Here is a 25,676-nt window from a genome sequence, read left to right on the forward strand (position 1 = left end):
CCTGGGAAAAATCCTGCTGCGTTGAATTAACACAGTCAATGCCCTGCCTCTCAGGACTAACCCACAACATCTCTTCCTTTGTGCATGAACTCACGTGCGAGTGGAAGGTGTATGGCTATAAATTACACCTATGCTCCAGCTCCTTTGAAAAGACTAGATATAATCATCAACACTACTGTGGCTGTTATTCATCTTCATCTTCAGTGCCTAACAGGAACACTTAGGCACGACTTGTCACACACATTCCTCAAGTGCCTTTGTGCATATATGGATGTAATTTTTCTTTCTTTTCTGTATTTCATCATCCAGTGCACTTTCTCATTTTACAGCAGGTTGTTAAGAGGATCCTTTAGTTAGCTATTTCAATGTAATGCAAGTTAGTTCCATAGGCATTTCTCTGCTGATGATCTATTAAATGCCCAGCACCAAGCAACATCCTGAAAGAAATACAAGACACACAACAGAGTTCCCTTTTTATTTTGTTAATTCTCAAATGTAAGAAGCAGGCAGACACACACACACACAGAGTTCTCAAGGAAAGGAACAAAGCTCGTTCCTTCGGCATGTCCAACACCACTTCCTCTGGTACTGCACGTACAGTAATAGCTCACAGTGTGTCAGGGGCATGGCATTGTTTATGAAATAATGAAATTTGTAGGTATAAACATAGCTAAGCACATGAGCCCTTTATAAATAAACAATCATATGAAAGCCAAGTACATAAAAATAAATTAATATATTTTAAGAACACATTTTTTTCTTCTGACTTAATTTCTGGAGGAGAGTTGATTCTCCCACACACTGTCACTGAAAAACCATTTATTGATTTTAAATCTCCTCTCATGTTCCCTGAAGCAGAAATTAATTTGAGAGGCAACTTCTGTATCTATACATACCAGAATACCTCTGGAAGCCTGCTGTTCCTACAGCAGTGATTTGCTATCACAGCCATATTAATACAAGTAAAGGACTGAAAGTTACATGGAAAATTATTCTTTTAAAAGTTAATGATAATAGACATAAAAAGAATGGATATACTAAAAGAAGACAAAAAATGAGCCTAGGGTTTGGGTCATAAACAAGTAGGTGAGGCTGGAAGTACACGTGGAGCAGAGATCCTGGCATCAGGACAACTGGAGGGGCACGTCTATTCTCAAGGACTGTTACAGGGTCTATTACTAGAAGACAAATGAGGCAACAATACACTGAGAAGCCAAAACAAAGAGCAATAATGTTAAGGCTAGAAATCTCCTTATAATTCCTTCCAGGGTTGGTATAAAATTTAATGTGAGCATGTAATGGACAGTGGAAGAAAGGTAAATACTGCTTAACAAACGACTCTAGAATGAATGAACATATGAATGAATGGAGAGAGGAATAAATGAATGCATGGATAAAATAAGGAGTGAGGGGACAAACGGCTAGTAGTGTGAGCTCCTGGAAGAAGAAGGAGTAAATGGACAAAGACCAACCCTGACCAGTGGACAGGAACACTGATGAGACCTGGAGAGGCAGGTGGGCTCGGGCAAAGTTACCAGCTTGAGGTGGGGGGAACGTATATTAAAAACTCATAAGAGACACAGACAAAGTGAACTGAATTCTCCCATGTAGGAGGTCATCAAGCAAAACCCAATTTCCTAGTTCTTTTCTGCCAAGTAACCTTTCACTAAGCTCTCAGTATAGAAAACATGTTCTATTTATTGGCTCCCAATCATGTTACTTCTTTTGAAACCATGTCTGGCATAAGCCTCTATGACACCCGAATCCTATCCATCCTTTAAGGTCTAACTCAACACAAGCCCCAAGAATTCTTTCTTCTTTAGGAAACTCAGAAAACAGTCAGCTTTGAAAAGAGACACTACAGACAAGGGACAGAAATAGATAAAGGAGGAGATGTAAGTAGGAACAGAGCTTGGAAGAAACTAATATTACAGATTTCCTTGGTTGCGACCTGAAGAAGGATGAAAACCAGGTCTCTCTATCACACGGTGTCCTAAGGGGTAAAATCCTTTATACTTCCTTCAAGGAGGGTGGCTTTTGATTTCTGGAATCACTCGAGGCAATGGGGTTGGCACTCCTTTCTACCACCCTCCTACCTTATGTTCTATTTCCCCTCCTTTTGGTGACTGGGGCATCTAGTGCATATTCATTTAGGATATGTCCAAAAGTAAAAGACAACCAGAGAGAGAAAGCAGAAGTTCCAGCGAGAGGAACTTTATTTCTTTTATGAATTCCTCTAGTATTCAGCCTGTAAGATGGGACAGATAACAGCTCCGAGGTTATTGCTTGAGAACACTGCCACAACTCGAAAGAAAACATCATGCTGAGACTCTGGGATACTCCCAGAGAAACAAGGGTGAGGGGGAAGTAAAATTAGTGACACCAGTGGCAATGACGCAAAGAGAAAGAAAAAAGGAAGAAATGCCAAGCTGTAGCCAGGCAATGCTATGCAAACCATTGCTTCACGTCCCGCCCACTTCCACACCCACTGAAAGTGCTGTTCTTGGGGACAAAAAAAAACAGCTTGAGATGGCAACAGAAGAGTCAGTGCAAAAGCATCCTTATCTCTGAGCCAAGACACTAACCTCGCAGTTCATGACTGTTACTGAGAGACAAGGCTGATAGGGGAAGCTATGATGCAGATCTCTCCTGATTCCAACACCACCTCCCCAAACCCAGAGATGTACTCACATGCTAAATCTGTTTAAAAAGTCATCTGAATTGCTGGCCTCTGCTTCTTTCATGCATTCGTTGGAGACCAGCCTAAACTGACGTCGGTGAGTTAGTGAGATGTTGCCAAGTAATAAGCAGGCAGAAACATTAAATTACTGAACTTTAATAACATGACAGCTTAGAACTTAAAGACAAAGAAGTATGTTTTTTCTTCCACATATGGAAAAGGAATATAGCTGGTTAAAAGAGCCACAGTAATTCCCTGATCTTCTCTTATCTCTTTCTTTATTGTGCTATGAATTGCTGTATAACTGATGACAATTATTGCATTATTATACCAAACCCTAGATATAAAGATTTATACACTCAGGATTATCTGCTACGTAGACCCAAACCCCCATCCATTCCCATGACTTCAAGTCATGCTGTCACAGAAGATTTCCCAACTCTGACCTGCAATCCCATCCTCTCCTCTGTGTGCCCATTACAATGTAAACTTCATGACAGCAGAGGTCTCATCTGTCTTGTGTCTTTGTGACCCCAGAGCCTAATAAAGAGTTCCTGGGAGCTTAATAAGCATCAACTGAATGAACCTACTCTGATGAAATCTCAGATGCAACTTATGCAAAATATCTTAATTCCATCCAAAACTACTGCCCCGTCTTTCTCAGTGTTCCTGCTGCTCGTCTGGGCTCTAAATGTAGGGCGCTAAATAGTCCTAATTTATCTCTCCTTCATCACCTCTATCCAGATAGTCCACCATCTAGGAAATTTTCTTTAGAAACTATATTGCTGAATTTAAAAGAAATCCAAACATACACTCACAACATACACACACCCCACAGAAGAATGTCTCTTCTAGTCATCTTACCTCTCTGCCACTGCCCTATTCCAAGCTGGGTATCATTTCCCCTATTTTGGCAATCTTGTGTAAACTGGCCTTTTTACTTTCAGTTTCTGCATACTAATTAGAGACTAAAAGTCTCCTTTGCTCGAAAGCTATATATACTTCTCCATTACACACCTACTTTCCAAAGTAAAATTATGCTCTTAAGGGGAACCATTCAAAGTCTGACTTTGCAACGTACCCTACCCACCAAGCGGGCCTCCTCAATGCCCTACCAGCTTATTTCTATACTCATATTTAACCCATTTTTATCCATTTAGTCCATTAAAATGTAAATTCCACAAGGGCAGGGGCTTGTCACTGCTTTATCTTCTGCACATAGAATAATACTGAAACATATTAGGCCCTCAAAAAATATTCGCTGGATGATTAGTTATTATAAGAAAAAGAGAAAAACAGAAGGGAAGGAGGAAGGTAGAGTGTGTGTGTTGAATGTCCCCATGAAGGAGTTTATCATTCAGGTCAAGGACCCACTTTCACTGATCATTTCTGTCTTCACTGGTTTCTCTGGTCACACAATTCAGCATGTAAAAATACTCATTCCAAGTGTCCAGTGAGTAGCTGAGGGCCTACTGTGTGCCAAGCTCTCTGTGTCAGGCACTGGTGGTGTGGTGGCCACAACAGACAGGGCCTTTGCCTTCTCCAATCCCGCAGTCTAGTGTAAGCATTAGAGTCAGTTACAAATCAGATGCTACAGTACACACAAAAAGGATGCTTAATTTGATCTTCAACAACAGGGCAGCCTTCTCAGGAAGGGACATCTAAGGGAGGACGTGCGGGAGGAGCCTGAGTTGGCCGGTGAGCAGCAGAGAGGAGTCTTGGAAGCAGAGGGAGTAGCGTGGGTGAAGAGCGGGAAGGGAAAGCGGAAGTGTTGCAGAGCTAAGAAGTCCAGAGCACAGAGCTGCAGGGTTGGCAGGGACAGGAGTCTGAGGGCCTGAAATCACCTTTGGGTGACCCTTTCCTGTCCGAAGAAGAAAAAGAAGTATGAGCCATCAAAACGAATATGAAAAGGAAGTTGGGAAGGGCACAGGAAAGGGCCCATGTGTCCGTTCTGTCTCTCGGTCTAGAGAATAAATTCCTTGTAAGAAAAGCAGAAGATAAATTCCTTGTGTCTCCCTGTTCAAAAAATGCAGTGTTCAAAAAGCTGATTGAAAACTTTGATTCTTCCTGCCCCTTTTCCATCCCAAAGGAAAAAAAAAAAGAGTAACTTTAAAATGTAGCCATTAAACAAAGAGACTAATAGACAATTTTAAGTGCAGGAGATTTCATCAGCTATTTGAACCTTAAGTTCTTAATTGGTTTTTCCCTTTGAGACTCTGAACTTCCTTTGCTAGACAGCCAAGATTTCTGAACTGGACTCCCCTCAGAATCCACAATCCTGTAAGTTCTCACAGTTACCAGGCAATTTGTAAAGCTTAAGGAATGAGCTAAAGAAAAAGCTCAAACTGGTTTTGATTTCCCTTCCGCTTTTACTTCAAGTTAATTAGTTTTCTAAGTATGGCTTAGAAAAGGTATGGATTTTCACGAGACAATTTGTAGTAATGGTGTATTAAGAAGAGCTACCCAGCATTTGTCTCATACGTTACCTTTAAACACTGTTCTTCCTCAAAACAGCTAGCACTCACTCTGGGCCATGAACAAAATCAGGGCACTAAGAAAAACCATACATGCCATTCTGGGGGGAAATCCTTCATATCCCTATCTCTAGCCTACCACACAGGAGAGGGAAATAAATCCCTGCTAAACCTTCCTCGTGAGGAAGTTGCTAACGCAATTTTTCTTAGTATTGTTGCTACCGTGTTTTAAAAGATGTTTCCCCCCAGTAAAAACAACTCTCATTATTTATCTCATTCATTATTCATTTCCTCTTTCATTAAAATAGCAAAACCTGAATTCCATGGAGACTAGAAAAGAAAGCATCATAAAGCAAAGAAACTTCCCCTTTCCTAAAATAGGGGCCTTATCTGGAATTCTAGTCCTTCACTTTCAAAAGTAAGCAATACGATAAGTATTGTTTTTTTTCTAATTACAAGGAGTACACTGTGTTTTTTTCCAAGTGTACCACTTCTTTTGAGATGTTCTTAATATGGAATGTTACTTTGGAACAACTCTGCAAACCACATTCATTCCGCAACCACAGGACAACAAAATGAGGACCTGACGTTTTAGGGATAAAGACACATGGTGTGATCATCAACCTCACCGTAATTCTCATCTGTCAATGCGTCTCTCTCTCTCAGGCTAAGCAGCGAGTATTCTCCAATATAAACACACACCCCAGATCATAATTAAAAACTTATCTAGCTTTGATCTCTGTCACTGTTTGGAAGAAATGCAAAAACCCTGTATATATGCATATTAACAAGACCACCATAGTTTATATCTGAACTATCAACTTGATCTTAACAAAGCCCATCCTCAGTACCTTTGAGGAAAGAGAAATAAAAAAAGACACCCCATATCTACTGTCACATTCACTGGCCTCTCCTCCGCGCACGCATAAGCACTTATTGATCACCTCCTGTGTGCCAGACACGACACAGTACAGAAGGCTGAGCAGCGTGCTGCCCAAAGTGCCAACAACCAGAACACCTCCAAGCAGTGCCCAGTGTCCTGTGGGAACCTCGGTCTCAGAAGCTAAGAGTATGTAGCCACCATTTTTCAGAAATTCAAAACATAACTGAAAGAAAAGATACACATACTTGAAATATGCTGGAAAAAATACATAAATGGCTTATAATAGCATTTTTGGTTTAGAGAGGTGACAACCAAGTAGAAATTCCCATGTACCTAGTTAAGGTTGAAAATAATATTTTTAAATGAAACTAAGGAAAAAGAACTTGCTCCTAAAAACCATTCCCCTCGTCCTCTCTAGAAAATTCTCTCCTCCCTCCGACCCCTCAAAAAGCCTCTTCATTACACAGCAAAACATGTATTATAACGACTGACTAATGACTTCAGGAATCAGTGTCACTAATAATGACACAAGCTTGGAAACAGTAAACAGAGCTTTAAGGTGGGCTTGATGTGATTCTCGTTAAGTTAAAAAAAGCAACTAGATCCTCTGAACCCAGCATCTTCTATCTGTCTGATACTTAAACTTTACATCCCTGGATGAAATATAATCCCAGTGATTCCTTTATTCAACTGTTTGGAAGAGTTTGAGGAAAGGAACTGTTAGGCAGAAAGACAACAGGAAAAATGATAAACCTTTAATTAAAGTACAAAAACACTAACAACAAAATGAGAAAAATACTACCTTGAGCTTTCAAAGGAAATTGCTTACAGAAGCTGATACAAGGACCTCAGAACAAGCATTCATTCTACTCAGGAAATTAAAAGTCATACGTTTAAAAATGGTTTCAGATCCTTCCAGAAATTTAAAATAAAACGAAATAACTACCTTCTGGTGTTTCCTTGGAATACTTACAATTTGAACAGAAAATGTACATTACAAACTCCCCCTGGATCTTGGCCTTTGCTTTAGTTTTTTATCTCAGAGCCTTCTGTTTTGCTCTTTGTCCACCAGCTACATGTAGAGTCTGAGAAGTGAGAATGCTCTAGTCTGGTAGCAGGAAATTTACTCTTCAGAGGAAATCAGTCAATTTTTTTTCATTGGTTTTCTTTTGCAAGAGAGGAATAATTTTTTGTTTCCTGAAAACAACTACAAGACAGTGGTGTCACTGAATGCCCCAGAGAAATGACATCTAGGGGCATTTCAAAAGACACAGAATCTGCTCCAAGTGAGGACAAATACAAAGCTGGTGAAAACAAAATGAGAAACAGCTGCTAAAGAATGTTTAACAAATTTTTACCACAACAAAAAATACTGATCAGCTAGAAGGTCCCTCAGAAATACAGGGTCATTGGTGTACTTGGACAGTCACCAGACATAAGGAGATAGACATAAAAGTCTTGTACAAGCTGCCCCAAAGTCAGCAGCTTACACCATGTACTACTGAATCTGCCCGCGATTCTGTGGGTGTGCAGAGTGGGGCCACTCTCAGGAGACCACTCTGCCTGCCCTCATAGCACTGGCGGGGCTCCCATGGGGCTGGAAGCTCAAGGACCTTGCTCCCGCATCTGGGAATGGTGTCGGTTGCAGGCTGCAGAGCCTCAATGCTCCCACAACAGGCTTTCCTCTGCAGCAGGAGAGCCTGCACTTCCTTCCTTACACAGGGGCTCAGAACCGCCCCTTCTTAAGATCTGTAATTGTTACAGCGTCACCTCTGCCACATTCTGTAACACTATGCCAGCCCTGCCTTCAAGGGGGAGGGAGGTGGGGATAATTCCACCCTCTAGAAGGGTAGGACAGCATGTGCACATGGGGATGGAAGAACTACAGGTGACCATCTCTGCAGACAATCTACCACAAACCCCAGAACTGGAAACCACAACAACACAAAGGAAGTCAAGAGAAAGAAAAGAAAAGATGATCCAAATTAAGTGCCTTTACTTGCCAATACACTCCATCTTCTGCCCTTGACTCTTCAACCAATGAAAAACATAAAAGAAAGAACAGAATGGAAATGCAGTGAAGACTGTACCTTCGTAGAGAGCAACCTTGATCACAACATCTAATTAGGATATTTAAAAAAATAGAGAGAGAGAACAAAAAAATGAAGTAATAGAACCACCACTGAATCTCTTAGTACCTTTAGCTAAATGTACACTTTACCCAAAAGGATAAAAGGATTTGGTACGAGGTAAAGAATATATACACCGTTAGGAAAAAAAGAAAAGTTGTTGTTAAAAAATGGTAAGTTCTACTTCTTAAGTGTCATGATTTTTAAAGGTCAAAGTTTCTAACATATCTTTCTAGAAGAAATAAACATTGGAATACCCACAGTTGAAAAATGAAATAAGAACAAAGCTGGAGGTATCACACTCCCTGATTTCAAACTATACTACAAAGCTGTCAGAATCAGGACAGTGTGGTACTGGCACAAAAAGAGACACACAGGTCGATGGAACAGAATTAGGAGCCTAGAAGTAAACCCACACATATATGGACAATTAGTTTATGACAAAGGAGCAAAGAACACACACTGGAGAAATGATCATCTTTTCAGTAAATGGTGATGGGAAAAAAGGACAGCCACATGCAAAAAATGAAAACAGACCACTATCTTACACTATACACAACAATTAACTCAAAATGGATTTAAACACTTGAATGTAAGATCTGAAACCATAAAAACCCTAGAAGAAAATGTAGACAGTACACTCTTTCACATTGGTCTCAGAAATGTTTCTGTGGATCTGATTCCAAAGGCAAGAAAAACAAAAGCAAACAATAACAAAAATAACAAATTGGACTACACCAAAACAAAAAGCTTCCACATAGAGAAGGAAAACATCATCAAAACAAAATGGCAACCTACTGAATGGAAGAAGATATTTACAAATCATATGTCTGATAAGGGGTTAATATCCAAAATATATAAAGAACTCACATAGTTCAACAACAAAAACAACCCAGTTAAAACATGGGCAGAGGACCTGAATAGACATTTTTCCAAAGAAGACACAGAGATGGTCAACAGGCACATGAAAAGATGTGCAACATCACCAATTATCAGGGAAATGCAAATCAAAACCACAATGAGATATTACCTCACACCTGTCACAATGGCTATTATCACAAAGACAAGAGATAACAAATGTTGGAGAGATGTGGAGGAAGGGAACCCTCATACGCTACTGGTGGGAATATAAATTGGTGAAGTCACTATGGAAAGCAGTATGAAGGGTTTTTAAAAAATTAAGAGTATAACTACCATATGATCCAGCTGTCCCACTTCTGGGTATTTATCTGACAAACACAAAAACACTAATTTGAGAAGATATATGCACCCCTATATTCATTACAGCATTATTTACCATAGCCAAGATATAGAAACAACCTAAGTGTCCATCAGTGGATGAATGGATAAAGAAGATATGGTAGACACATACAATGGAATACTACTCAGCCATAGAAAAGAATGAAATCCAGCTATTTGCGACAACATGGATGGACCTTAAGCTATTATGCTAAGTGAAATATGTCAGATGGAGAAACACAAATACCATATGATTCCACTCAGATGTGGAATCTAAAAAAACAAAACAAATGAATAAACAAAATAAAACAAAAACAAACTCAGAGATACAAAGAACAGATTAGCAGAAGGGGAGGGGGTTGGACGGTGAACAAAATGGGTGAAGGGGGTCAACTGTATGGTGATGGACGGTAATCACAGGTTGAATTATGATGCTGTACAACCCAAACTTATATATATATATATGAAAAAAATATATATATATATATGAAGGAAAGAAGGGAGGGAGGGGAGAAAGAGAGAAAGAGAAAACTGAGAAATGGAGGTAGTAACTTGGTATATCCTGCTGTGGACAGGCAGCTGCTTCTTTCCTGCACTGAACTGCAGTGCTACAGAACACCATCTCCTCTTAAATCTCCTCTCTTCATGTATAGGAAACAGTGGTATTACTCATGCATGACTTTTGCCAGAAAGTGGTTGGCAGGTGAGTTATATACCAAAGTGGCAATGTGATGGCACTATCCCGAGTCCCAAGAAACTAGTTCAGTTGAGCCTGGACAAAAATGTCACTGGATAAGAGGAGGTTTATCGCTTTCACAGAAGGTGGACAAACGCATCCTGCTTACAGTGGTATCTACCCATTTCCTAGTTTGTCATCATTCCTCTCTATTCTCCTTAATAGAAACAAAAAAAGGCAGTATCTTTCTTCCAGCTATAGATGTTAATCCTCAACTAAGTCTTAGTACATTCCATCTCAGGGGTATCCACTAAAAATTTAGCAGGAAAGCTTTGAAGCCTGCAAATCATTTAGGACCAAACTGAGAAATCCAAGTCCAATTATGGGAAAATGAGAAAAAGGTAAGGGAGCAGAAAAGCCCCTCAAATAAGACCACACAGGGGGCCAAGACCGATCACCGCAGATGAAAGAAAGTGGGAAGTAATGCTTCCTTTGCTGCCTTTTAAATACAGACCTCTAGCTAAGCCAGCACTTACTTACATCCTACAGGCATTAAAGTCTGCAGTACGGAAGGCACTGAGCTAAATAACTGCTACCGTGGGCCTAGGTAATTCTTCATATTGACAAACATCGATCCCCACATAAAAGGCAAAGGTAGAAAGATCACTAAACTTGGAAGCAGAAGGAAGAGACCTGAATCCTGGCTTTAACTCTGCATAACCCCTGGTAAATTAATCTTTCAAGGCCCAAGTTTATTCATCTATAAAAAATATGGATTAAAAATACCTTCACGGAGACTTCCGGGAAGATGGTGGAAGAGTAAGACGCGGAGATCACGTTCCTCCCCACAGATACACCAGAAATACATCTACGCGTGGAACAACTCCTACAGAGCATCTACTGAACGCTGGCAGAAGACCTCAGACCTCCCAAAAGGCAAGAAACCCCCCACGTACCTGGGTAGGGCAAAAGAAAAAACTAAACAGAGACAAAAGGATAGGGACGGGTCCTGCACCAGCGGGAGAGAGCTGTGAAGGAGGAAAAGTGTCCACACACTAGGAAGCCCCTTCGCGGGTGGAGACTTCGGGAGGCGGAGTGGGGGAGCTTGGGAGCCTCGGAGGAGAGCACAGCAACAGGGGTGCGGAGGGCAAAGCGGAGAGATTCCAGCGCAGAGGATCAGGCCGACCGGAACTCGCCAGCCAAGAGGCTTGTCTGCTCGCCCGCCGGGGCGGGCGGGACTGGGAGCTGAGGCTCCGGCTTTTGTCGGAGCGCCGGGAGAGGACTGGGGTTGGCGGCGTGAACACAGCCTGCAGGGCGTTAGTGCACCGCGGCTGGCCGGGAGAGAGTCCGGGGAGAAGTCTGGAACTGCCGAAGAGGCAAGAGACTTTTACGTCCCTCTTTGTTTCCTGGTGCACGAGGAGAGGGGATTAAGAGCGCCGCTTAAAGGAGCTCCAGAGACGGGCGCAAGCCGCGGCTAAAAGTGCGGAGCCCAGAGACAGACATGAGACGCTAGGGCCGCTGCTGCCGCCACCGGGAGCCCTGTGTGCGAACACAGGTCACTAGCCACACGCCCTTCCGGGGAGCCTGTCCAGCCCGCCACTGCCAGGGTCCCGGGATCCAGGGACAACTCCCCCGGGAGAACGCACAGGCGCGCCTCAGGCTGCAACGTCTTGCCGGCCTCTGCCGCCGCAGGCCCGCCCCACACTCCGTGCCCCTCCCTACCCCCGGGCCTGAGTGACCCAGAGCCTCCGAATCAGCGCCTCCTTTAACCCCGTCCTGTCTGAGCAAAGAACAGACGCCCTCCGGCGACCTACACGCACAGGCGGGGCTAAATCCAAAGCTGAGCCCCTGGGAGCTGTGAGAACAAAGAAGAGAAAAGGAAATCTCTCCCAGCAGCCTCAGAAGCAGCGGATTAAAGCTCCACAATCAACTTGATATACCCTGCATCTGTGGAATACCTGAATAGACAACGAGTCATCCCAAATTAAGGAGCCCTGTGGATGAAAGGCTCTTGGTGCTGCAGCCAGGAGTCAGTGCTGTGCCTCTGAGGTGGGAGAGCCAACTTCAGGACACTGATCCACAAGAGACCTCCCAGCTGCACATAATATCAAACAGCAAAAATTTCCGAGAGATCTCCATCTCAACGCCAGCACCCAGCTTCACTCAACGACCAGCAAGCTACAGTGCTGGACATCCTATGCCAAACAACTAGCAAGACAGGAACACAACCCCACCCATTAGCAGAGAGGCGGCCCAAAATCATAATAAGTCTACAGACACCCCAAAACACACCACCAGACGTGGACCTGCCCACCAGAAAGACAAGATCTAGCCTCATCCACCAGAACACAGGCACTAGTACCCTCCACCAGGAAGCCTACACAACCCACTGAACCAACCTTAGCCACTGGGGACAGACACAAAAAACAACAGGAACTACGAACCTTCAGCCTGCAAAAAAGGAGACCCCAAACACAGTAAGATAAGCAAAATGAAAAGACAGAAAAACACACCGCAGATGAAGGAGCAAGATAAAAACCCATCAGACCTAACAAATGAAGAGGAAATAGGCAGTCTACCTGAAAAAGAATTCAGAATAATGATAGTAAGGTTGATCCGAAATCTTGGAGATAGAATGGACAATAGAATGGACAAAATGCAAGAATCAGTTAACAAGGACCTAGAAGAACTAAAGATGAAACAAGCAACGATGAACAACACAATAAATGAAATTAAAAGTACTCTAGATGGGATCAATAGCAGAATAACTGAGGCAGAAGAACGGATAAGTGACCTGGAAGATAAAATAGTGGAAATAACTACTGCAGAGCAGAATAAAGAAAAAAGAATGAAAAGAACTGAGGACAGTCTCAGAGACCTCTGGGACAACATTAAACGTACCAACATTCGAATTATAGGGGTTCCAGAAGAAGAAGAGAAAAAGAAAGGGACTGAGAAAATATTTGAAGAGATTATAGTTGAAAACTTCCCTAATATGGGAAAGGAAATAGTTAATCAAGTCCAGGAAGCACAGAGAGTCCCATACAGGATAAATCCAAGGAGAAATACGCCAAGACACATATTAATCAAACTGTCAAAAATTAAATACAAAGAAAACATATTAAAAGCAGCAAGGGAAAAACAACAAATAACACACAAGGGAATCCCCATAAGGTTAACAGCTGATCTTTCAGCAGAAACTCTGCAAGCCAGAAGGGAGTGGCAGGACATATTGAAAGTGTTGAAGGAGAAAAACCTGCAACCAAGATTACTCTACCCAGCAAGGATCTCATTCAGATTTGATGGAGAAATTAAAACCTTTAGAGACAAGCAAAAGCTGAGAGAGTTCAGCACCACCAAACCAGCTCTACAACAACTGCTAAAGGAACTTCTCTAGGCAAGAAACACAAAAGAAGGAAAAGACCTACAATAACAAACCCAAAACAATTAAGAAAATGGGAATGGGAACATACATATCGATAATTACCTTAAATGTAAATGGACTAAATGCTCCCACCAAAAGACACAGATTGGCTGAATGGATACAAAAACAAGACACATATATTTGCTGTCTACAAGAGACCCACTTCAGACCTAGAGACACATACAGACTGAAAGTAAGGGGATGGAAAAAGGTATTTCATGCAAATGGAAACCAAAAGAAAGCTGGAGTAGCAATTCTCATATCAGACAAAATAGATTTTAAAACAAAGACTATTAGAAGAGACAAAGAAGGACACTACATAATGATCAAGGGATCGATCCAAGAGGAAGATATAACAATTGTAAATATTTATGCACCCAACATAGGTGCACCTCAATACATAAGGCAAATACTGACAACCATAAAAGGGGAAATCGACAGTAACACATTCATAGTAGGGGACTTTAACACCCCACTTTCACCAATGGACAGATCATCCAAAATGAAAATAAATAAGGAAACACAAGCTTTAAATGATACATTAAATGAGATGGAGTTAATTGATATTTATAGGACATTCCATCCAAAAACAACAGAATACACATTTTTCTCAAGTGCTCATGGAACATTCTCCAGGATAGATCATATCTTGGGTCACAAATCAAGCCTTGGTAAATTTAAGAAAATTGAAATTGTATCAAGTATCTTTTCCGACCACAACGCTATGAGACTCGATATCAATCACAGGAGAAGATCTGTAAAAAATACAACCACATGGAGGCTAAACAATACACTACTTAATAACGAAGTGATCACTGAAGAAATCAAAGGGGAAATCAAAAAATACCTAGAAACAAATGACAATGGAGACACGACGACCCAAAACCTATGGGATGCAGCAAAAGCAGTTCTAAGAGGGAAGTTTATAGCAATACAATCTTACCTTAAGAAACAGGAAACATCTCGAATAAACAACCTAACCTTGCACCTAAAGCAATTAGAGAAAGAAGAACAAAAAAACCCCAAAGTTAGCAGGAGGAAAGAAATCATAAAAATCAGATCAGAAATAAATGAAAAAGAAATGAAGGAAACGATAGCAAAGATCAATAAAACTAAAAGTTGGTTCTTTGAAAGGATAAACAAAATTGATAAACCATTAGCCAGACTCATCAAGAAAAAAAGGGAGAAGACTCAAATCAATAGAATTAGAAATGAAAAAGGAGAAGTAACGACTGACACTGCAGAAATACAAAAGATCATGAGAGATTACTACAAGCAACTCTATGCCAATAAAATGGACAACCTGGAAGAAATGGACAAATTCTTAGAAAGGCACAACCTGCCAAGACTGAATCAGGAAGAAATAGAAAATATGAACAGACCAATCACAAGCACTGAAATTGAAACTGTGATTAAAAATCTTCCAACAAGCAAAAGCCCAGGACCAGATGGCTTCACAGGCGAATTCTATCAAACATTTAGAGAAGAGCTATCACCTATCCTTCTCAGACTCTTCCAAAATATAGCAGAGGGAGGAACACTCCCCAACTCATTCTACGAGGCCACCATCACCCTGATACCAAAACCAGACAAGGATGTTACAAAGAAAGAAAACTACAGGCCAATATCAGTGATGAACATAGATGCAAAGATCCTCAACAAAATACTAGCAAACAGAATCCAACAGCACATTAAACGGATCATACACCATGATCAAGTGGGGTTTATTCCAGGAATGCAAGGATTCTTCAATATACGCAAATCAATCAACATGATACACCATATTAACAAATTGAAGGAGAAAAACCATATGATCATCTCAATAGATGCAGAGAAAGCTTTTGACAAAATTCAACACCCATTTATGATAAAAACCCTGCAGAAAGTAGGCATAGAGGGAACTTTCCTCAACATAATAAAGGCCATATATGACAAACCCACAGCCAACATCGTCCTCAATGGTGAAAAACTGAAAGCATTTCCACTAAGATCAGGAACAAGACAAGGTTGCCCACTCTCACCACTCTTATTCAACATAGTTTTGGAAGTTTTAGCCACAGCAATCAGAGAAGAAAAGGAAATAAAAGGAATCCAAATCGGAAAAGAAGAAGTAAAGCTGTCACTGTTTGCAGATGACATGATACTATACATACAGAATCCTAAAGATGCTACCAGAAAACTACTAGAGCTAATCAATGAATTTGGTAAAGTAGCAGGATACAAAATTAATGCACAGAAATCTCTGGCATTCCTATACACTAAGGATGAAAAATCTGAAAGTGAAATCAAGAAAACACTCCCATTTACCATTGCAACAAAAAGAATAAAATACCTAGGAATAAACCTACCTAAGGAGACAAAAGACCTGTATGCAGAAAATTATAAGACACTGATGAAAGAAATTAAAAATGATACAAATAGATGGAGAGATATACCATGTTCTTGGATTGGAAGAATCAACATTGTGAAAATGACTCTACTACCCAAAGCAATCTACAGATTCAATGCAATCCCTATGAAACTACCACTGGCATTTTTCACAGAACTAGAACAAAAAATCTCACAATTTGTATGGAAACACAAAAGACCCCGAATAGCCAAAGCAATCTTGAGAACGAAAAATGGAGCTGGAGGAATCAGGCTTCCTGACTTCATACTATACTACAAAGCTACAGTAATCAAGACAGTATGGTACTGGCACAAAAACAGAGACATGGATCAATGGAACAGGATAGAAAGCCCAGAGATAAACCCACGCACATATGGTCACCTTATCTTTGACAAAGGAGGCAGAAATGTACAGTGGAGAAAGGACAGCCTCTTCAATAAGTGGTGCTGGGAAAACTGGACAGCTACATGTAAAAGTATGAGATTAGATCACTCCCTAACACCATACACAAAAATAAGCTCAAAATGGATTAAAGACCTAAATGTAAGGCCAGAAACTATCAAACTCTTAGAGGAAAACATAGGCAGAACACTCTATGACATAAATCACAGCAAGATCCTTTTTGACCCACCTCCTAGAGGAATGGAAATAAAAACAAAAGTAAACAAATGGGACCTAATGAAACTTAAAAGCTTTTGTGCAGCAAAGGAAACCATAAAGAAGACCAAAAGACAACCCTCAGAATGGGAGAAAATATTTGCAAATGAAGCAACTGACAAAGGATTAATCTCCAAAATTTATAAGCAGCTCATGCAGCTTAATAACAAAAGAACAAACAACCCAATCCAAAAATGGGCAGAAGACCTAAATAGACATTTCTCCAAAGAAGATATACAGAGTGCCAACAAACACATGAAAGAATGCTCAACATCACTAATCATTAGAGAAATGCAAATCAAAACTACAATGAGATATCATCTCACACCAGTCAGAATGGCCATCATCAAAAAATCTAGAAACAATAAATGCTGGAGAGGGTGTGGAGAAAAGGGAACCCTCTTACATTGTTGGTGGGAATGTAAATTGATACAGCCACTGTGGAGAACAGTATGGAGGTTCCTTAAAAAGCTACAAATAGAACTACCATATGACCCAGCAATCCCACTACTGGGCATATACCCTGAGAAAACCATAATTCAAAAAGAGTCATGTACCAAAATGTTCATTGCAGCTCTATTTACAATAGCCCAGAGATGGAAACAACCTAAGTGTCCATCATCGGATGAATGGATAAAGAAGATGTGGCACATATATACAATGGAATATTACTCAGCCATAAAAAGAGACGAAATTGAGCTATTTGTAATGAGGTGGATAGACCTAGAGTCTGTCATACAGAGTGAAGTAAGTCAGAAAGAGAGAGACAAATACCGTATGCTAATACATATATATGGAATTTAAGAAAAAAAAAATGTCATGAAAAACCTAGGGGTGAAACAGGAATAAAGACACAGACTTACTAGAGAATGGACTTGAGGCTATGGGGAGGGGGAAGGGTAAACGGTGACAAAGCAATAAAGAGCCATGGACATGTATACACTACCAAACGTAAGGTAGATAGCTAGTGGGAAGCAGCCGCATAGCACAGGGAGATCAGCTCGGTGCTTTGTGACCGCCTGGAGGGGTGGGATAGGGAGGGTGGGAGGGAGGGTGACGCAAGCGGGAAGAGATATGGGAACATATGTATATATATAACTGATTCATTTTGTTGTGAATCTGAAACTAACATACCATTGTAAAGCAATTATGCTCCAATAAAGATGTTTAAAAAAAAAAAAAAAACCTTCAATCATGAGTTACAGACTATGTGGGTTCAAAGAAATAAGTAGTTTATACGTATGAAAAACAGTACCCAATAAATATAAACTGTATATGATTCTCATCTTTTACAGATTAAAGCTCCCAAATAATTAAGATTCCCAATTTTTTTTTTTTTTTTTTTTTTTACATCATGAAAAAGGCACAAAATTTGTAGTCAGCAGATAAAGTTACTGGGTCAGATTTTGCTCACTGACTGGACAGTCCTGGTTCAGCCTTTTCTCTCCCCACGTCCTAGGTTCTTCAGTGCTTGGAACCTGAATGTGTACCAGCTGCGGACACAGCAGCCACCAAGGTAAAGCAAGTCCCTGCCCTCATGGAGCTTTCCCTGTCCCGGGAAGATGTAAAAGAAACAAATGCACAGTAACTGGGCAGTGTCATCTATAAAAGGAGGTGACTGGGTTAGGTATCTTCAAGCCTCCCCCTTCTGATTTAAGTGTATGAATCTATGACTGTAACAATGAAAGTCAACAAAAGGAAAGGAAGATAATAATTTCTCATTCTGAAGTTTTGTTAGGTGTTAAATCATTCTTCCTAAAACTAAAAACAGGGCTTCCCTGGTGGCGCAGTGGTTGAGAGTCTGCCTGCCGATGCAGGGGACACAGGTTCGTGCCCCAGTCCGGGAAGATCCCACATGCCGCGGAAAGGGTGGGCCCCTGAGCCATGACCGCTAAGCCTGCGCGTCCGGAGCCTGTGCTCCGCAACGGGAGAGGCCAAAACAGTGAGAGGCCCGCGTACCACACAAAAAAAACCCCAAAACACACACACACACACACACAAACTAAAAATCAAAGGCTTCTAAAGAAAAGCGGTGTCATTATGAAGTCCTTCTGTACTACAAAAGCAACACTCCTCATTTGAGACGAAAACTTAAAATTCTGCTGTTAAAGGGAAGCCTTTGCTGTTAAAGGGAAAATCTGATCTTCACATCAAAGACTATGCTTTTCTTTATACCCCTAAAGCCAGTAATCTAGAGAGTAATACTGACCACCAAGCCTTAGCATACACAATCACAACCGATGGCTGAGCTGCTCACAACACTAGTTCAAGAAAAAACTAAGCTGAGCTGGCGAATGGACCGCAGATGAGCCCGGGCAAATATACTGCTCTCCAGGCTAAGATTCACAGAGGACAGAAATGCTTCATTTGCAGCCTGTATACTTTATATTCTGTTATAGTCATACAAACATATCTGAAGCTAAAAGCAATCAGATGGACAGTAGGGTTTACAAGGTCAATTTTTCTCTGAAATTGTTTCTATGCCCCTGCAGCACGGTTTTTACTGGCAAGCTCCCTTGTATAAGCCTTACACAGAAAGACTGACCTTTCAGAATGAATCAGACAAGGACTAAAAAATAATATTCATAAAGAGAATCAGTACATATTTTTCAGGCTGATGAAACTGTGAGAACACAAAGGATTATTGGATATCAACAAGGGTTCTTCAAATGATTTTTCAGTGTAGTCAGAAACTTTCTGTTTGAGTCAATTTAAGGAACACCCATCTGAATAATAAAATTATGTTTCAGGAAATTTATTTGGCAAATTAAACAAAGATTGTCTAGCAGAATTCATTAAAAATCTACTTTGAAGAATAAATAAACAAAATTAGCATATAAATTGTTTTTATGGAAAGCAGCTTCTGAAATACTCCAGGTTTCTTAAAACGGCATGTAACTATAACAAACTTGAGCACATCTCCTATAATCTAGTTTACCTATTTAAGTATAAGCAGAAAACTTATCCCTCCACATAACTTCTTCAACCCCGGACTTCCACCCATATGAAGCAAGGGTAATTGACTTTATGAGTCACAAGGCTTAAACTCTAGAGTTCTAGAATTCTGTGAAATACATCAATGTTCAAACCAGACTCCCTCAGACTCTGAGGTGACAGATGAATGAATAAAACCTAAATTACTTTATTTTATGTACATATGCATGTACCGCTATAAAATAAAAAGGCTATTTTCTTGTGAAAATTCAATAGTATTTGTGATTTAGAATAAAATAAATGAGAAATCCCCTGGCTTTCTTATTACTTTAGAAATAGGTCTAAGGGGCTGAAGACTGTTTTATTTGGATATATTACATTAAAGTGATTGGTATAAATATACTCTTATTAGAATATTTACATAGAATGGAAAGAACTTGGCGGTGGCAAGGTACTTAGAAGTTAACATTCTTTTCTTTTTTTTTTTAACATCTTTATTGGAGTATAATTGCTTTACAATGGTGTGTTAGTTTCTGCTTTATAACAAAGTGAATCAGTTATACGTATACATATGTTCCCATATCTCTTTCCTCTTGAGTCTCCCTCCCTCCCACCTTTCCTATCCCACCCCTCTAGGTGGTCACAAAGCACCGAGCTGATCGCCCTGTGCTATGCGGCTGCTTCCCCCTAGCTATCGATTTTACGTTTCGTAGTGTATATACGTCCATGCCACTCTCTCACTTTGTCACAGCTTACCCTTCCCCCTCTCCATATCCTCAAGTCCATTCTCTAGTAGGTCCGTGTCTTTATTCCTGTCTTACCCCTAGGTTCTTCATGACCTTTTTTTTTTTCTTAGATTCCATATATATGTGTTAGCATACGGTATTTGTTTTTCTCTTTCTGACTTACAGACTCTAGGTCCATCCACCTCACTACAAATAACTCAATTTCGTTTTTTTTTATGGCTGAGTAATATTCCATTGTATATATGTGCCACATCTTCTTTATCCATTCATCTGATAATGGACACTTAGGTTGCTTCCATCTCCTGGCTATTGTAAATAGAGCTGCAATGAATATTTTGCTACATGACTCTTTTTGAATTATGGTTTTCTCAGGGTATATACCCAGTAGTGGAATTGCTGGGTCGTATGGTAGTTCTATGTTTAGTTTTTTAAGGAACCTCCATACTGTTCTCCATAGTGGCTGTATCAATTTACATTCCCACCAGTAGTGCCAGAGTGTTCCCTTTTCTCCACACCCTCTCCAGCATTTATTGTTTCTAGATTTTTTGAAGATGGCCATTCTGACCAGTGTGAGATGATATCTCATTGTAGTTTTGATTTGCATTTCTCTAATGATTAGTGATGTTGAGCATTCTTTCATGTGTTTGTTGGCAATCCGTATATCTTCTTTGGAGAAATGTCTATTTAGGTCTTCTGCCCATTTTTGGATTGGGGTGTTTGTTTTTTTGGTATTGAGCTGCATGAGCTGCTTGTAAATTTTGGAGATTAATCCTTTGTCGGTTGTTTCACTTGCAAATATTTTCTCCGATTCTGAGGGTTGTCTTTTCATCTTGTTCATGGTTTCCTTTGCTGTGCAAAAGCTTTGAAATTTCATTAGGTCCCATTTGTTTATTTTTGTTTTTATTTCCATTTCTCTAGGAGGTGGGTCAAAAAGGATCTTGCTGTGATTTATGTCATAGAGTGTTATGCCTATGTTTTCCTCTATGAGTTTGATAGTTTCTGTCCTTACATTTAGATCTTTAATCCATTTTGAGCTTATTTTTGCATATGGTGTTAGGGAGTGCTCTAATCTCATACTTTTACTTGTACCTGTCCAGTTTTCCCAGCACCACTTATTGAAGAGGCTGTCTTTTCTCCACTGTATATTCTTGCCTCCTTTATCAAAGATAAGGTGACCATATGTGCGTGGGTTTATCTCTGGGCTTGCTATCCTGTTCCATTGATGCCAGTACCATACTGTCTTGATTACTGTAGCTTTGTAGTATAGTCTGAAGTCAGGGAGCCTGATTCCTCCAGCTCTGTTTTTCATTCTCAAGATTGCTTTGGCTATTTGGGGTCTCTTGTGTTTCCATACAAATTGTGAGATTTTTTTTTCTAGCTCTGTGAAAAATGCCAGTGGTAGTTTGATAGGGATTGCATTGAATCTGTAGATTGCTTGGGGTAGTATCTATAGATCAGTGAGTATCGGTAAATAATTAGCTATTTATCCAAACTAGGGACTCAGTAAGAGCCTAACAGGAGGACAATCACCAAAGCCCTCTAGGCTTCTTACTCTGATCATCAAGGGACTGTGTTCACTTCTGGGGAACACACTTCACAGAGATGATGGCAACCCAGTTTATCCCTAGAGCAGGATAAGCAGGATGCTGGGATATAGAAATAATGTCACATGAACAGAGATGAAAAATTGGGGGTATTTTGCCCTAAGAGACAACTTGGCTGAATCATAAGAGTAATCTTCATATATCAGAAAGGTCATCAGATATATTAGGAATTAGATTTATTATCTGTTTCCCCAAGGAAAATTTGCCTGCTTATCCGGAAAAACTTTTAAAGAATAATAAGATTCTGATGATAATGAGTATTCTTTCAACATGAATGTTGACACAAAAACTAGAGACTGCTTTTCAAATACCCAGGGATGGTTATGCTGAGTGAGCTGTTGGACTAAATGACATTAAAACTTCTCAAAATTGCAGAATATGAGAACTTTAAAGGGACTTCAAAGTTATCTGGCCTAGTGGCTCAGTCCATTAGAATCACCCAGGGAGCTTTAAAAACAATACCAGTCCCAACCCAGATCAATTAGAATCAGAGCTTTCTGGGGGTGGGGGCTTGTACTACCTCCTTAGTTTGCCTTGTGTTGCCTTTATATTGTTGCCCCAGACAATCCTAACATGCATAGAGTTGAGAAACACTGTATTAGTTCACAAATGAGAAAATTAGGGCTCACTGTTAGAAAATGATGGAACTCTTGTTTGAACTCAGGTATTTTCAATGCATTACTCAAAAAGTGTACGGCTTTATGAGGTGTGTAAGACTATAAATCAGTCTTGCAGATATCGGTTTGAGAGGGATAAAAAGTATGTATTGATATTTTAAATTTTTTTCCCAGGGTACAGGTCTATTTTGCCTTTTCTAATTTTATAGCTATGATATCACTGAACTTTAGTTAAAAAAAGACACACAAAACTAATCTCATACCATGGGGTTAACTTTTAACTTTGATTTTGATCTGCTTGAATCCGATTTCTTATTGTTCGATGTGTGTGGCCCCCTGCACAGAGCCTTATCACATGTTACTAGTACTGCTCCTTCTACTCAAACTGGTGACCAAGAGAAACTGCTTGTAATATTTTTCTACCTACAGGTGAAAAATATTAAAAGCTATCTTTGCTTGATTTTAAAAGTCTTAAATCAATGTGATATTGGGAGGAGGGCAACGGAATGGGAATCGGGAAATATGAATCCCTGACTTCGGGTCACTGGCAAAGCCCAGTAAACCAGGACCTGAGTGTTCATTCCCTGTCTCAGCATGTGCATCACAGACAATGATCCTGACTTTCTAGTAACCGATTTTGCATGATACGTCTAATTGGAGGTATCCTGGCGTGTGCGAAAACCATGGCAGTGGGAAGGAAAATTACCTTTACTCGTCTCAATTCTGGCTTCACATGTCCACACTAACCAGAGTCTTGAACAGGTCACTATTGCTCTCGGAAACCTGTTTTCTCATTTGTCAAATGAAGGGGTTCACCAGGAGCATCTCAAGGCTGACGTCTAACTCTAATGGTCTATGATTAGATAACATGCACATTATCAAGATCAACAGGGCTGGTCTACCATGTTTAACTGGACATAGCTGCTTTTTCTGGGGATACAATCCAGCAGACGATACATTTGAATCCACACAGAAACCCGTATTATAAAGGGTGCCTACCAAACACACTGCACATTAAACTTGGAAAACTCTAATCACTATTGGAAATGTAAATTTCATCACAGATTAAACAACAGCATGAATAGGTTTGAATGCCAAAAGGGCACCTTTCTCTCAGCTCCAAAATGAAAACTCACACTAGACACTAGAAGGATGACCCCATGAGAGACATATGAACATCACATGGGTTAAAGGGCTGATTAGCCTTTAATGAACTGATCATTTTCCAGAAATGGTTTTCTTGGATTGCTAAGAAGCAGACAAGATTAAGCTCTACTCAAAAATAGGAATTCTCTAACCAACCCCCCAAAAGGGTTCTATAAGAAATGTTAGTCATTTTTTTTCTAAAATTGTGTCTTTTAATATATTTGTAAGATAAAAACTACCCTAAGGATGGTTTTTTTCCTTTTAAGAAGATCCTTAGGCACCTAGATATCACAGATTATTCAGAACAGCTCAAACTAAATGCTGATTTTACCTGGTGATTTAATTAATAAATAAGTTCAATGTTCAAAAATCATTTTGGAAGGCACATAAGGAAAACTAGGAAAACTTCAAATGGATGAAAATTTAGTGATAAATATCTTTAAGAAAGAAAATATTAAACAACTGAAAAACTCAAGTTAGATTGAAAACTATGCTCAGTTATAAACAGTAACAAGAAGGCACATGACTCTCCAGCAGAAATAAAGGCTTTAGGCAATAAACAAATCTTTGTGGAAGAAAGAAGACTAGGATATATAAGGGGAAAAAATGGGTGTTCCTTTGCTTAATTATTAGTTATAGGCTCACTGTTGAAATACCATGAGTATTTAAAGAAACAGAGGGCTGGGCAAACCTGGAAAACATCAAACGTAAATACAGTGCATTTATTCGAACTCTGTGGTGAACCATAAAATGTCCTAAAACACCTGTGTTTTATTACAGGGTTGGATATGAAGAAGAGGATGATATACTTTGAGATTTATTTTTTAAACTTCCATTTTTCATGTGTCTAATAGTCTACAGATAAGGGGTCCACTTTATAAATACCGTATCTTGCACCATTAATAAACATAGTCATAGAACTCTAAGTTATTCCATTTTTTAGTAGCAAAAGTATAAGCCAAATATTTTTAAAGAATATAAGACATCAGACGGAGTTAACACTATCAGCTAATTTTAGAACACAGGTTCTTTCCAAAAGAAATTTTAAGACACCGCTCATAATGTAACATCAAATCTGGGATAACAGAGTGCTTGGTAACATTCTTCTTCATGAAAAAGCTCAGAGGAACAAAAGTGCAAGGTGTGAGCTATCAGCCAAATGTGCAAGAGCAGTGGAGGCCGGCTAGCCCTCAGGAGGCGTCCGACCTCAGGTCACTCCACAGCTGCTGTCCAGGCGGTGTCTCTGGGCCGACTCCTCATCCACGCAGTGTGCCTCTGCTTACTGTCTTCTGTTCCCGACTCTGATCTCTGACTGACCCTAAGCTGATGGCTCCTGCTGTGTTCACTCAGTCTGGATCCCCACACTGCTTCTACCAGCACCAGGTTTTGGCAACCCAGTCACTCTCTCCTAAGAATTCTGACCTCAGCTGTACCCTTTTTCCACTTCACTATTCCCCCTCAATTCTGACAGCTTGCAGTGACCTTCTCTTGCTACAGAGACAGAAATGCCTTGCTGTTTCATGTGTAAAATTCTCAAGTAGAACGCAGCACACCTTGAGTCCTATTTTTTAGGGCCTCTTTCAGCAATCAAATCACTGCACTCCTATTAAAGCAGGGAGAGTTGAACTGAGCGACCCTGAACAAGCCTCAGCTCTTCTTTGAGCCAACCCTTACAAGTTCCTCGGTTTTCTCACCTAAAAATTCAGGGATATCAGACTAGACCACCTTTAACATTACCTCCAGCTCTAATAAAAGTGCTCCTGCATTCCTAATTTCAGAGAAACAGCACCATCAGACACTAAATCCCAGGAGTCACCTGGAAATCCTCTCTCTCATGCATCCACAGAGCCAGTGAGCACATTACTCCCTCCATCCCTTCTACTCTGTCTCCGATTCCTCCTGATTTTGCTTAGACATCACTTCCACCTCCCCTGTGAAGCTGGCCATAATGCACCCACACCTTGTAGCCCCCGTGGGGTCCAGCTCTCTCTGCTTTGGGCCTCCCCCAGTGTCTCCTAAGTGTGAACCAGCTTGAGTGCCTCCTTAGGGCAGAGGGCTGATCTCATTCTCCAGAAAGA

General features: G+C 40.3%; 1 protein-coding gene across 18 annotated transcripts in view; it reads right to left on the bottom strand.

Annotated features, from left to right (window-relative positions):
* PSD3 (pleckstrin and Sec7 domain containing 3) overlaps positions 1–25,676 on the bottom strand; it is a 573,112-nt gene that overhangs the window by 225,116 nt on the left and 322,320 nt on the right. The window contains exon 12 of one of the 18 annotated variants that reach the window (XM_067721845.1): positions 95–437. The exons of 16 other annotated variants lie outside the window; for them this stretch is intronic. In XM_067721845.1, coding sequence (XP_067577946.1) covers positions 378–437 — 60 coding nt within the window. In that variant the 3' untranslated portion in view covers positions 95–377. Of the gene's footprint in view, positions 1–94; positions 438–25,676 lie in introns of those variants that run through there. One more of the 18 variants, XM_067721849.1, reaches the window with a different exon arrangement.

Source organism: Pseudorca crassidens, chromosome 21 (assembly GCF_039906515.1).
Source record: "Pseudorca crassidens isolate mPseCra1 chromosome 21, mPseCra1.hap1, whole genome shotgun sequence".
In the NCBI taxonomy this organism is placed as follows: domain Eukaryota; kingdom Metazoa; phylum Chordata; class Mammalia; order Artiodactyla; family Delphinidae; genus Pseudorca; species Pseudorca crassidens.